This window comes from Pleurodeles waltl, chromosome 5 (assembly GCF_031143425.1).
Source record: "Pleurodeles waltl isolate 20211129_DDA chromosome 5, aPleWal1.hap1.20221129, whole genome shotgun sequence".
Taxonomy (NCBI): domain Eukaryota; kingdom Metazoa; phylum Chordata; class Amphibia; order Caudata; family Salamandridae; genus Pleurodeles; species Pleurodeles waltl.
In genome coordinates, this window is record NC_090444.1 from 1,807,446,793 (window position 1) to 1,807,460,516 (window position 13,724).

Here is a 13,724-nt window from a genome sequence, read left to right on the forward strand (position 1 = left end):
CAAACCCCTAGTAGCAAGCAGTGACTTCAATGTCACACTTCCCCAACACACATCACCAGTGGGGGGGAGATTAACAAAATACCACAACAATTGGGCACACATTCCCACGGACACATGGGTTCTATCAATTATCCAACATGGTTATTGCATAGAGTTCACAAAATTCCCTCCAGATGTTCCCCCAAGAACGCACAAGATGTCAATACAACACTTAGACCTATTACAAATAGAGGTCCAAGCACTACTAGCAAAACAAGCCATAGAACCGGTACCTTATCACCAGAAAGGAACAGGGGTTTACTCCCTATATTTCCTTATTCCAAAGAAAGACAAAATGTTGAGGCCTATTCTAGATCTCAGAACGTTAAATCTCTTCATCAAATCAGATCATTTCCACCTGGTAACACTACAGGACGTAGTTCCCTTACTAAAACAAAGGGAATACATGGCAACACTGGATCTAAAAGATGCGTATTTTCACATACCCATTCATCCATCTCACAGGAAATACCTCAGGTTTGTAATACAAGGCAAACATTACCAATTCAAAGTGTTGCCCTTCGGAATAACAACTGCACCCAGGGCATTTACAAAATGCCTAGCTGTAGTAGCAGCTCATATAAGGAGACATCACATGCACGTATTCCCGTATCTAGACGATTGGCTAATAAAAGCCAACACTCAACAACAATGTCAAATACACACACAATATGTAATAGATACTGTACACAAACTAGGGTTTTGTATAAATTACCAAAAATCTCATTTACAACCACCCCAAATACAGCAATACTTGGGAGCAACACTCAACACACAAAAAGCAATTGCAACTCCAAGTCCACAAAGAGTTCAATCGTTTCAAAATATAAGATCAAGCATGCAGCCAAACCAACAATACACAGTCAGGTTTGTGATGAAACTACTAGGCATGATGTCCTCATGCATAGCTATTGTCCCAAACGCAAGACTACACATGTGGCCCTTACAACAGTGCCTAGCAAAACAATGGACGCAGGCACAGGGTCAACTTCAAAATCTAGTGTTGATAGACCGCCAAACACACTCTTTGCTTCAGTGGTGGAACCCTGTAAATTTAAACAAAGGGCGGCCTTTTCAAAACCCAGTGCCTCACGCCATTATCACAACAGACGCATCCATGATTGGGTGGGGAGCACACCTCAACAATCACAGCATACAAGGTCAGTGGGACAGTCAACAAAAACAACTTCACATAAATCACTTAGAACTGCTAGCAGTCTTTCTAGCACTAAAAGCCTTTCAGCCCCTTCTAGTCCACAAACACATTCTTGTCAAAACAGACAATATGACAACTATGTATTATCTAAACAAACAGGGGGGGGACACACTCGTCACAACTGTGTCTCCTAGCACAAAACATTTGGCATTGGGCAATTCACAATCACATTCGCCTGATAGCACAATATAAACCAGGCATTCACAATCCGTTAGCCGACAATCTCAGTCGAGATCACCAGCAAACTCACGAATGGGAAATTCATCCCCAGGTCCTACAGGATCACTTCCTATGCTGGAGAACACCACAAATAGACCTATTCGCAACAAAAGAAAACGCAAAATGCCAAAACTTCGCGTCCAGGTACCCACACCCTCAATCCAAGGGCAATGCGTTATGGATCAGTTGGTCAGGGATATTTGCTTACCCTTTTCCCCCTCTCCCACTCATTCCTTATCTGGTCAACAAACTAAGTCAAAACAGACTCAAACTAATACTCATAGCACCAACCTGGGCTCGCCAACCGTGGTACACAACACTGCTGGACTTATCAGTAGTACCTCACATCAAATTACCAAACAGACCAGATCTGTTAACACAACACAAACAACAGATCAGACACCCGAATTAAGCATCGCTCAATCTAGCGATCTGGCTCCTGAAGTCTTAGAATTTGGACATTTAGACCTTACACAAGAATGTATGGAGGTCATTAAACAAGCTAGAAAACCTACTACAAGACATTGTTACGCAAACAAATGGAAAAGATTTGTTTACTACTGCCACACTAATCAGATTCAACCACTACATGCTTCCACAAAGGACATTGTAAGCTACTTATTACACTTACAAAAGTCTAAGCTAGCATTCTCTTCCATTAAAATACATCTCACTGCAATATCTGCCTATCTGCAGATTACACATACAACATCGCTTTTTAGAATCCCTGTCATCAAAGCATTTATGGAGGGACTAAAAAGAATCATACCCCCAAGGACACCACCAGTACCTTCGTGGAACCTTAATATTGTATTAGCACGACTCATGGGACCACCATTCGAACCCATGCACTCTTGTGAGATGCAATGCTTAACTTGGAAAGTAGCCTTTCTAATAGCTATCACATCACTTAGAAGAGTAAGTGAGATACAAGCATTTACTATACAAGAACCCTTTATACAAATACATAAACATAAAGTGGTTCTCCGTACAAATCCCAAATTCCTACCAAAGGTCATATCACCATTCCACCTAAACCAAACAGTGGAACTCCCAGTCTTTTTTCCACAACCAGACTAAGTAGACGAAAGAGCCTTACATACATTAGGCATAGAGAGCACTAATGTATTACATTGACAGAACAAAACAATTTTGTCAAACAAAACAATTGTTCGTAGCCTTCCAAAAACCTCATGCAGGTAATCCTATATCTAAACAAGGCATCGCCAGATGGATAGTTAAATGTATTCAAACTTGCTATATTAAAGCAAAAAGAGATCTACCTATTACACCAAGAGCACATTCCACTAGGAAAAAAGGCACCACAATGGCTTTTCTGGGGAATATACCTATGACAGAAATTTGTAAGACAGCCACTTGGTCTAAGCCTCATACATTCACTAAGCATTACTGTGTAGATGTGTTAGCAACACAACAAGCCACAGTAGGACAGGCTGTATTAAGAACATTATTTCAGACAACTTCAACTCCTACAGGCTAAGCCACCACATTTTGGGGAGATTACTGCTTATTAGTCTATGCACAGCATGTGTATCTGCAGCTACACATGCCACCGAACGGAAAATGTCACTTACCCAGTGTACATCTGTTCGTGGCATGGGACGCTGCAGATTCACATGCGCCCTCCCACCTCCCCAGGAGCCTGTAGCCGTTATTAGTTGAATGAAAATTTTAAATTTGTAAATAAATATTCTTTTAATACATATTATGTACATACATACCTACTCCATTGCATGGGCACATCTAGTATATTCACAACTCCTACCTCACCCTCTGCGGGGAAAACAATCTAAGATGGAGTCGACGCCCATGCGCAATGGAGCCGAAAGGGAGGAGTCCCTTGATCTCGTGACTCGAAAAGACTTCTTTGAAGAAAAACAACTTGTAACACTGAGCCCAACACTAGATGGCAGGATAATGCACAGCATGTGAATCTGCAACGTCCCATGCCACGAACAGATGTACACTGGGTAAGTGACATTTTCCATATAGTTCAGTGCTGGGGGCCAAAGAGATGAATCCCTTTTTGCTTCACCTCCCATCCCCACCAATAGAACCTCAGGTTTATCCATATTTAGTTTGTTACAGGTAAGCAGTCACCTAAGTGAGAGGTCGTGTTGGTTAGGCCTGAACAAGGCAGTACACAACTTGGGCATCCATCAGCAAAGAGGAAAACCTAAAACCAAATGACACTATAAGAGATGCTATGGGCTGAACATTAAACCCAATAAGGGATCAGGAAGAGCCCTAGGGTACACGCAACGTGATGGCAAATTTATTCATACAAAAAGGGTGACAACAGAAAACCTGTGATTGAGTTTGTAAAAAGGAACAAAACCATCCAGTAGGCTTCCTGAAAAATATAATAAATTAAACAATGGTCCCTGAAGGGGGATGTGTGAACCTCAACTTCCACAGCAAACTAGTGAATAATCATCAGTAGATTGGTTTTACTAGAAAAAGTAACATTTTTCTTCTCATTCAGTTATTCAAAATTTGTAGTAGAAAACATTTTAATAAAGTAAAACATTGTTTCAAATAAATAAACAAAGAAGTTCCCTGAGTTTGAGCAGTGGAAGGAGACAATCAAAAGGCTGGTAAAGAACTATGCTCAAGGGGAGGGAGAAACTCAAAAAGAGGAATGATCAAGCCAATGAGAGTGGCAAGAAAGTCAGTCGGTGGTCAACGGTGGACAAGGAAGCCAATTGGTGATAAGCAGAGGACTGCCTGTAACACCACAGTGGGTTTTTGGTACTGTTCACAAGAGGTATTTGACCAACAAACACCTAAAAGCCTGTTTGTAGATTAGACCTTGAAAGCTTCCAGATAGAATTTGTTTGGGCGTTAGAAGCTCACTGTCTCCTAATACAAATGGCACCAAGCTCACTCCAGGTATCAGGTATGAAGTTCATTGTCCACCAGAGTGCTGGTGAACCTAGGCTCCTTTTTCTTCTGTTGCCTACTATTGGTGGTTGAAAGAGGGGTCCAACTTTTAAGAGTAAGGAGTAGATGAATATAGAAGATAATAAATGATTGCTGGGATCACCTCTCCTTCCTGTTCTGACACACCACTTGGGACTGTGTTGGATTGATTTAGAGGTTTCTGGGATTTTTTTCTGACCGCTTTAAAGGTGCTTCCCTGCCGGGACTAACTGTATCAAATTGTTCAGTGACCACGATATCTGATAGAGACTTCTAGTTGCAGATTCATTACCTTAGAATTTTCCCCCAGGCGTCAGACTGGATCCGGAGATTTTTCTTCGAGCAATACCCTTGCGCATCGGTAGGTGGCATCGGTCGACTCCGCAGGTGTCGTGGTCGCCATGATGACGTCGGGAGTAGTACATAGACGCCGCCCTCGTGCAGTGACGTCAGTTCTTTACTTTCCGCGCCACCCACTGATCCGAGAGAGAGCTACCCTCAGCTATTTTTTGGCCGAATTCGACCGTTTTGTTGAACTTTTTTGGTGCGACACTTGGTGCGTCGAGGATGTCCCCGAAGACCAGGTTCAAGCCGTGCGAGGACTGCCACCGCATGATGTCGGTGACGGATCCTCATCGTGTTTGCCTGTGGTGCCTCGAGCGCGACCATGACCTGAGGTCGTGCTCAGAGTGTCGGGCAATGCACCCGAAGGCTTTGAGGGAGCGGTCCCTAAAGCTGATGGCGGCCCGGTACTCGACTCCGCGTAGGTCCCGATCTCGCTCGAGAGGAAGGTCTCGATCGGTCGCGGAGCCATCACCACTCGTCTTCTTCTAAGTCCTCGGGTCAAGGTAAGAAGAAGAAGAAGAAGTCGAAGAAGTCCCATCGCTCTCCGACATCACCCCGTCGCTCGGCCGACGTGACACGGGATGAGCGTCCACGCACTAGGCCTCCGTCCTCGGATCCTAAGTCTGGGTCGACTCCGCGCTTCCCCGAGTTTCCTGGCCCTGGAGCGACCCCCGCCCAACTCAGAGTTCAACGAGGCCATGCGCCTCATCTTTGGGCGTGCCGACCCCGATACGGCGCCTTCGGGCCCAAGGGGCTTGGCTGAGGGGCCTTCGGGTTCCATGCCGGCGGCTTTGGCTCCGGCCACCGAGGTCGCCTCCGGATCCGTGAGCGGATCCGCACCGACGCCGGTCGCAGTCAAAGATGGGAGACACGCAGCAAAGTTCACGATCCGTTGTGGGCTGGATACGACCGACTCTCTGGGCAGATCGGTTGCAATGACAGTGGCCTTACGGCGCCATGCCTGGTTATGTACTTCTGGCTTCTCGGGGGATGTCCAACAGTCACTCATGGACATGCCCTTTGATGGCACCCGTCTCTACGGAGACAAAGCGGACTCGGCCTTGGAGAGGTTCAGGGATTCCCGTGCTACGGCTCGGTCCCTTGGCCTTTCTTCCACCACACGCCCACCACAGTCCGCTTTTCGTCCCTTTCGTGGCCACGGAAGGGACGCCTTGTCGCGTCCTCAACCCAGTCACCGGGCCATGCACGCTGGACAGCCTATGCGTGGCCGGGGGCGCGGAATCCCACGTGGCCGTAGGACAGGGAACCAGAGGTCTGTCCAGTCCACCTCTGCCCCCGCAGCAGCCTCCAAACCTTCCTACTCCGTCCCCTCACTCCCGCCCAGTTGGTGGCAGAATCCGCCATCACCTGCCCCACTGGGAACATATAACCACGGACGGGTGGGTTTTGCAAATAATTCGGAAGGGCTACTCCCTCTCTTTTGAATCTGCACCACCACACATGCCACCTTCCTTCCATCACCTTTCGGAGGATCATTTAGTGCTTCTCCGCCAGGAAGTCGCGGCTCTCTTGTCCAAGGGAGCTATAGAAAGGGTCCCTGTGCCAGAAGTAGGTTGTGGTTGTTATTCCCACTACTTTCTGATACCAAAGAAGGACAAAGGCTTGCGCTCTATCCTAGATCTTCGGGACCTGAACTACTTCCTCAAGAAGGAGAAGTTCAAAATGCTCACCCTGGCTCAGGTTCTGTCTGCCTTGGACCCAGGAGACTGTCTGGTAGCGTTGGACTTGCAGGACGCTTATTTCCACATCCCCATCCTGCCTGCCCACAGACGTTACTTAAGATTCGTGGTAGGTCACGAGCACTTTCAGTTTACCATGCTCCCTTTCGGCCTTACTAGTGCCCCTCGGGTGTTCACGAAAGTGATGGCGGTGGTTGCAGCTCATCTGTGCAGGTTAGGGGTCTCAGTCTTCCCCTACCTAGACGACTGGCTGTTGAAAGCGCCTTCGCCCCTGACAGTGGTCTCCCACCTTCAGACTACGGCGGACCTCCTGCACCAGCTGGGGTTCACTATCAACGTGCTGAAGTCACACCTGACTCCCTCTCGGACACTCCCTTTCATCGGAGCTGTTTTGGACACAGTGGTGTTTCGGGCTTATCCTCCCAAAAAGCGAGTCGAAGACATTCAGGCTATGATTCCGATCTTTCAGCCTTGGTCTTGGGTTTCGGTGAGACGGACTCTGAGGCTGCTGGGCCTCTTGGCCTCCTGCATCCTGCTAGTAACACATGCCAGGTGGCATATGCGGGCTCTGCAGTGGGACTTGAAGTTCCAGTGGGCGCAGCATCAGGGAAATCTCTCCGACATAGTCCAGATCTCGGAGGGGAACTGCGAAAGACCTGCAGTGGTGGCTTTCGAATCCCAATTGGGTAAATGGCAGATCCCTCTCCCTTCCCCAACCAGATCTCTCTATAGTGACAGATGCGTAGCTTCTGGGTTGGGACGGCCACATGGGAGAGGCGGAGATCAGAGGCCTCTGGTCCCCGGCGGAGTCGGGACTCCTCTTAAATACGCTGGAGCTCCGAGCGATCAGGCTTACGTTGAAAGCATTCCTTCCCTCTCTCAAAGGGAAAGTAGAGCAGGTGGTCACGGACAATACTACCGCCATGTGGTACTCCAACAAACAAGGCGGGGTAGGGTCCTGGACCCTTTGTCAGGAGGCACTACGCCTCTGGACATGGCTGGAACATCAGGGCATTACCCTGATGGTTCAACATCTGGCGGGCTCTCTCAATGCCAGAGCAGACGAACTCAGCCGCCGACGCACTGTCGATCACGAATGGCGTCTCCACCCGGAGGTGGCGCAAGGTCTCTTTCTCAAGTGGGGAGAGCCTTGGTTAGATCTGTTCGCCTCTGCAGAGAACGCGCAATGTCAGCTATTTTGCGTGTTGGAGTTTCCAAGGCGGCACTCGCTCGGAGACGCTTTTCGTCTCGAGTGGAACTCCGGCCTCCTTTACGCCTTCCCGCCTATCTCTCTTCTGCCCAGAGTTCTCAAGAAAATCAAGAACGACCGGGCCCAAGTCATCTTGGTGGCTCGGGACTGGGCTCAGAGTGTGGTATCCAGAGCTATTGAGCATGTCCATCGATCCTCCACTCAGACTGCCTCTTCGGGCGGATTTTCTGTCGCAGCAGCAGGGGAAGGTCCTCCACCCGAACCTGTCCAACCTCCGCCTGCATGCGTGGAGATTGAGCGGCAACAGTTGACAGCATTTGCCCTTCCACCCGAAGTCTGCAATGTTATCTTGGCAGCCAAGCGTCCATCGACTAAAACTGTATGCGCCTGTCGTTGGAATAAATTTGTGGCATCGTGCACCAACAAATCTGTTGACCCCCTTACTGCCTCTCTTTCAGAGGTTCTTCTGTTCATTCTTTCTTTAGCCCCGCAGGGCTCTGCATTGGGCACCCTTAAGGGGTATCTGTCTGCCATTTCCGCCTTTCTTAGGCTTCCTGATCATCCCTCACTCTTTAAATCTCCTCTTGTGAGTAGGTTCTTGAAGGGGCTCACCCACTTATTTCCTCCCACTCCCTTCATCATGCCTCAGTGGGATCTTAATCTTGTACTTACTTACTTGATGTGTACCCCCTTTGAGCCAATGCATAATTGTCCCTTGCGGCTCCTCACATTCAAAACTGTCTTTCTCATCGCTATCACCTCTGCTCGCAGGGTGAGTGAGCTTCAGGCCCTTTCTTCAAAGCCTCCATACTTGTCTGTGCACCCTGACAAAGTGGTGTTACGCACTAGAGCTTCCTTCCTTCCTAAGGTGGTTACACCATTTCATGTAGGGCAGTCCATCACTTTGCCCACCTTCTACGCACCCCCACATCCTTCCCATGAGGAGGAGAGACTCCACCGTCTGGACCCTAAAAGAGCGTTGGCGTTCTATCTCAATCGTACTAAAGACTTCCGGGTGGACGATCAACTCTTTGTTGGCTGTGTGGGTGCGAAGAAAGGGAAGGCGGTGCACCTATCTCTCGATAGGTGCTTCTTTGCATCAAAATGTGCTACGCTTTGGCAAAAAAGCAACCTCCTGACGGCTTGCGGGCTCATTCTACCAGGGCCACTGTTGCATCCACTGAGTTAGCACGCGGAGTTCCTGTCCTGGATATCTGTCAGGCAGCTACGTGGGCATCCCTGCACATTTTGCTAAGAATTATGCCTGGATAGTCAGGTCTGTCGGAACGGCTACTTTGGTCGTTCGGTCCTGCAGGACTTTATAGTATGATCTTAGTTCGCAGCCCACCACCGAGGATGGCATTGCTTGGGTATCTATTCTAAGGTAAGGAATCTGCAACTAGAAGTCTCTATCAGATGTACAAGTTACTTACCTTTGGTAACGAAATATCTGGTAGAGACATATTCTAGTTGCAGATTCCTTACCGCCCACCCATCCTCCCGCTTGCGAACTGATTTCTAGGGACAGGGATTCCCCCCTTTCAGGTCCTTAGCTCTGGTGCACCAATCTCAGTGTTCTTAGCGGCTCTGCGCTCTGGCGTGGAAAGTCGTTAAAAGAAACTGACGTCACTGCGCGAGGGCGGCGTCTATGTACTATTCCCGACGTCATCACGGCGACTATGACGCCTGCGGAGTCGACCGACGCCACCTACCGACGCGCAAGGGTATTGCTCGAAGAAAAATCTCCGGATCCAGTCTGACGCCTGGGGGAAAATTCTAAGGTAAGGAATCTGCAACTAGAATATGTCTCTACCAGATATTTCGTTACCGAAGGTAAGTAACTTGTACTTTAAACCTAAGAACATATTTCTTGCCGATTTCTCTGTAATTTTCAGACTTATTAATCTACGCCTTGAGAAGGCCCCAGGCCTGGACGCTGGGAAGGGGCAAAACACATGTTATACGTTTTCTTCACACCGTAGTTCTTCCTTTTTGGGAATTTTACTGAAATATTAAAAAAAATCTTATCTGGGACCGGCTGGCTACCTTGGAATAGCAAAACAAAGTGTTCTTTTGCTACTCAGCACTGTCCATTTTCTCTTATGGAATATAGAAGCAGTGGTTCCGGTTGCTGTAACTAGAGGATTGTTTCAGAGGACAGGCTACATCATCTGTTTTGGACAAGTTACTTAGTTTACTCCAGGTACGAAAATTAGACTGTAGATGGGGTAGTTTAGGCAACATGTTCGAGGAGGTGGAACCGGAAATAATATCAACCTGTGATTTGACCAGGTCAATGGAAATACATCAGCAATATAGACAAGGTAAAAGTCAGCTCTTAGATTTTGGGACACATCAGAGATTCCAGGTTGGTTAAAAGATGGCCTCAAATAGGAAGCGCGGGATTCTCGTCCCAAAAAAATATTCTCCAGTGTCAGATAGTAGTAGATATCCTTGAAGGATTATTTCACACGGAGGAAACTGGAGTATAATTATTTGTGTACTGAGAAACATTTATTTTACAAAGTTGTCTTTTAACGCTCAGAATTCGGATTTTTTTAAAACGAATTATCTTTTGAAGAATGCCTCACGGGTGTATCCTCTGTGCTTAAACAATCCTGGAAAGCAGCGTCGATTAGGAGGAGTGCTTGTAACAAGCCATGTCTTGCAGCTTTTAACTTTGTACAATTCAGAGGGCCTTTACTATAAACTAATGTGCTGTAGATTGTTGACTGCCTAAAGGCTTGAGATAATGTTCCCACTGCCAACGTCTATGAAAATCTTCTTTGTTATTAATAGAAGCAATTACGACTCTTGAAACAGAACTTTATTACACTTGTAGCTTCATGGATTTGACGGCCACAACAATCTACGAGTTTAATGTGTTTTGTTGATACTTTAGTTTCTCACACCTACAGGCATTCGTGTGCTTTGACACCCATTCGTCAGTTTCTCAGTTGTATGGTTTAAATATGTGTTAGGATTTATTTTTGCAGGCTTTTAAGTGTGTTTTCTGTACACAGGCTGTAAATATGTTTATATCACTTTTATGAATTTGTAGGCTTTGCATTTTTTTTTTCAGTTTCTCAATCTCATCTTCTGTTGCTAGCACTGGTAGGTGGTGAACAAGTTTTCATGAGTTTCACTTTGATTATTTCTTTAGTTTCCCACACTCAGGCTGTTTCTTATATTCCTAGGCTGTGCATGTGCTTTATCAAGTGTTATGTAATGCAGGCTTTGAGTATGCTTTATTGAGTCTTACATATCCGTGGAGTATGTTTTCAGAAGTTTGTCACACCCATAGAGTATATATGTTCCTGTAATTCTGTAAAGTAACCAAACATTCTGGCAATGTGTAGCAATCTAAAAGGTCTCCGATTCTGATTCATTCACTGTTTTCTTCCAACCCCTCTCTTGCAGGCTGAACGGCTCCTATGAAGCCCTGTCTGGAGGCAGCACGACCGAGGGCTTTGAGGATTTCACGGGAGGCGTGGCAGAGATGTACGACCTGAAGAAGGCTCCCAAGGACCTGTACAGAATCATCCGGAGGGCGCTTGCACGGGGCTCATTACTGGGCTGCTCCATCGACGTGAGGAACTTTTCTTTAGATAAACAGAGCCAACTCCCTTGATCACTCATCTGTCACATGACAGAGCTTTCCCACAGTCTATACCTCCCCTTGTACCTTTTGACTTGGATATCCCTCAATTACTCATTTGTGAGCCCTGATTTCCAGCGACTCTGTGTATGAAGCATTATCCACAAATAGTAACTTGGCATGAATGATGGGCTGTGCGTGTTCTTTGGTGGTGGGCGTTGGAAATTCAGTATCAAATACATGAGAAAGTTTGGTAAGGTACTGCATTGTTGTAGACTTTCAGAAGTGGACCAGTGTTTGTACAGCAGTCCTCATGCTGATCAGTGCTTTTTCTCTAGACCGCAGAACCCACTTGTTTCACAGAGCTTTGTTTGGGTGAAGTTCCTTAATGATATGTAAGCTTCACCTTGGTTCTCACCTTCAGGATTAATGACAATAACTTAGACTTCCCATTGCTGGGAAAGAACAAACGCTTTCTCCATGCTGTATATTGGTAGCTAGGAACATGTATTAGAAGAAGGTAGTGGAGTAGCCCCACAAGGAATTGAATTCACTATGTCCCACTCTGGTCAACTCCATTAAACTGATGTCAGCCACTGAGGCTTTCCACCTCCAAAAGCCTGACATTGCTGATGCGCAGATTAAGTTAATATTAATTCGATGAACTATGTAGCACATGTTAGAATTAAGGTTAGGGGTTGTGAAATAATTGGGGTGTAGGTAAAGGATATTTTAATGTTTGGCTTTGAGTAGAGGAGTTAATGAGATTTTGTTTTATTGGGTTTAGAATTATGGCTGTTTTTTTTTAATTATAGGACTAATAGTAGTTTGAAGTAATGGTATGTAGAATGTAATGACCTTCAATTAGGCTCTGTATGTTTGCCAATGCAAATACACATGCTCTTGTGGAATCTTTTCCAGAAGCTTGTCCATGTGTGCCTCGTTGCCTGTATTTGGACAGGCTCTGGTTATTGCCTCCTCTTCGTGCTTAAGAGCCAAGGTTTGTTGGCTGTAGCGCATAATGTTTTGCAGCATCTTCTCTAGATTCACACGCTGTGCATTATTTCACCATCTAGTGGTTGGGTCTGGAATTTTCCTTTATACTATTAGTCTTTCCTTGCTTTCTTTTGGGCGTCAACGGTCCCACCACTGGTGTGTGATCCAGCCTCTTTTTACATCACATGCCCTCCCCGGAGGCTCCCACACGCGGTCGCATCTTCAGATTCTTTTTTTTCACTGTTCGGTCTGGAAGCATTGATGACGTCTCTCCAAGCATTGAAAAGAAGGAAGCGTTAGTTGAGAGTTCATCGAAGTAAGAACATGAGAAAAACAACAGATTAGAGTCATCAACACACACCGAAGGAAGACTGGAGAATGCCCGGGCTGGGGGCACCCAGTACCATTCAACATGGAAAACACACCGGTTCGATTCTGCCAGAGGTGCCACCACAAGCTTGTGCAGAATGACAACCACTAGGTGTGCGACTTTAAACCAATCACTTCAAAGGTGAGAGAAAAACAGTCAGGCACACTGCGCCATGCAAGGACTGAAGGAGACTCTGTCGCTGAGAGACCTGGGGCTGCTGAACGAGGAGGAAGGACAGTATCACTCTACTGGCCGGAGGATAGGGCTCATGTCAAAATGAGGGTCACGGACTTCAAAAAGAAATATGGTAAATGGAAGGAGAAACGGTTGCAAGTAACGCCCAAAAAACATACGGGTGCGCACCTCGATTCTTAGACTCAAGCACACAAAAAGCTGCCTTGGCATCGAAAATTTGGCCGACCAAAGGCAAGCAGAAGCTGAAAGAACCCCTTGTGTCCCATTCAAAGTACATAGCAAGCAGCAGAGCTTCGGAGGAGGTTAGGGCGTCGAAGGATGACCAAAGTCGAGAGAGAGAAAAAAAAAACCTCGAGTGAGACCTCTCAACGAAAGCTCGACGTCAAAAAGGAAGTCGACACCCTCGCTCAAAGCTGAACATCGTTTGGCCTAAATCGAATGCAAAAAGAGGCGTCTTGAGGCTGAAATAGCCATAATCCTTCAAAAGAAGAAAAAGTTTGACGCTTCTCTGAGTGTTCGGGATTCCGCCAAAAGCTTTTATGGAACAGACTGAAAAGGCTAAGGACATGGAAGACCTCGACCCCCGACAACATCAGAACCTCTGGAGGAAGAGGAGGATCTGAAGTCACTGGTATGTCCCAGGATACAAAGGGGCCTGAATACCTCGAGATCCAGTGGCAGAACCTTGAAACAAACTCCCAAGGAGAGGGGATAGACACTTATCCATCGAGGGAATCATCGTCAGACAACATCACCATGTATAATCAATAGATCAAGAGTTCTGATGATGAGTACAACGTTCAGCTGGCGAAAGAGAAAGCACAGTCTTACTCTTTACTGGAGACCGTGCTACAATTGCAAAGTAATCAAATCAAATCATTAACATTTATAAA

General features: G+C 46.6%; 1 protein-coding gene across 1 annotated transcript in view; it reads left to right on the top strand.

The window, feature by feature from the left end:
- The window catches only part of LOC138296826 (calpain-1 catalytic subunit-like), a 457,633-nt gene that overhangs the window by 310,256 nt on the left and 133,653 nt on the right, over positions 1-13,724 (top strand). The window contains exon 6 of the mRNA XM_069236287.1: positions 11,093-11,261. Within this exon, the coding sequence (XP_069092388.1) occupies positions 11,093-11,261 (169 nt within the window). The remainder of the gene's footprint in view (positions 1-11,092; positions 11,262-13,724) is intronic.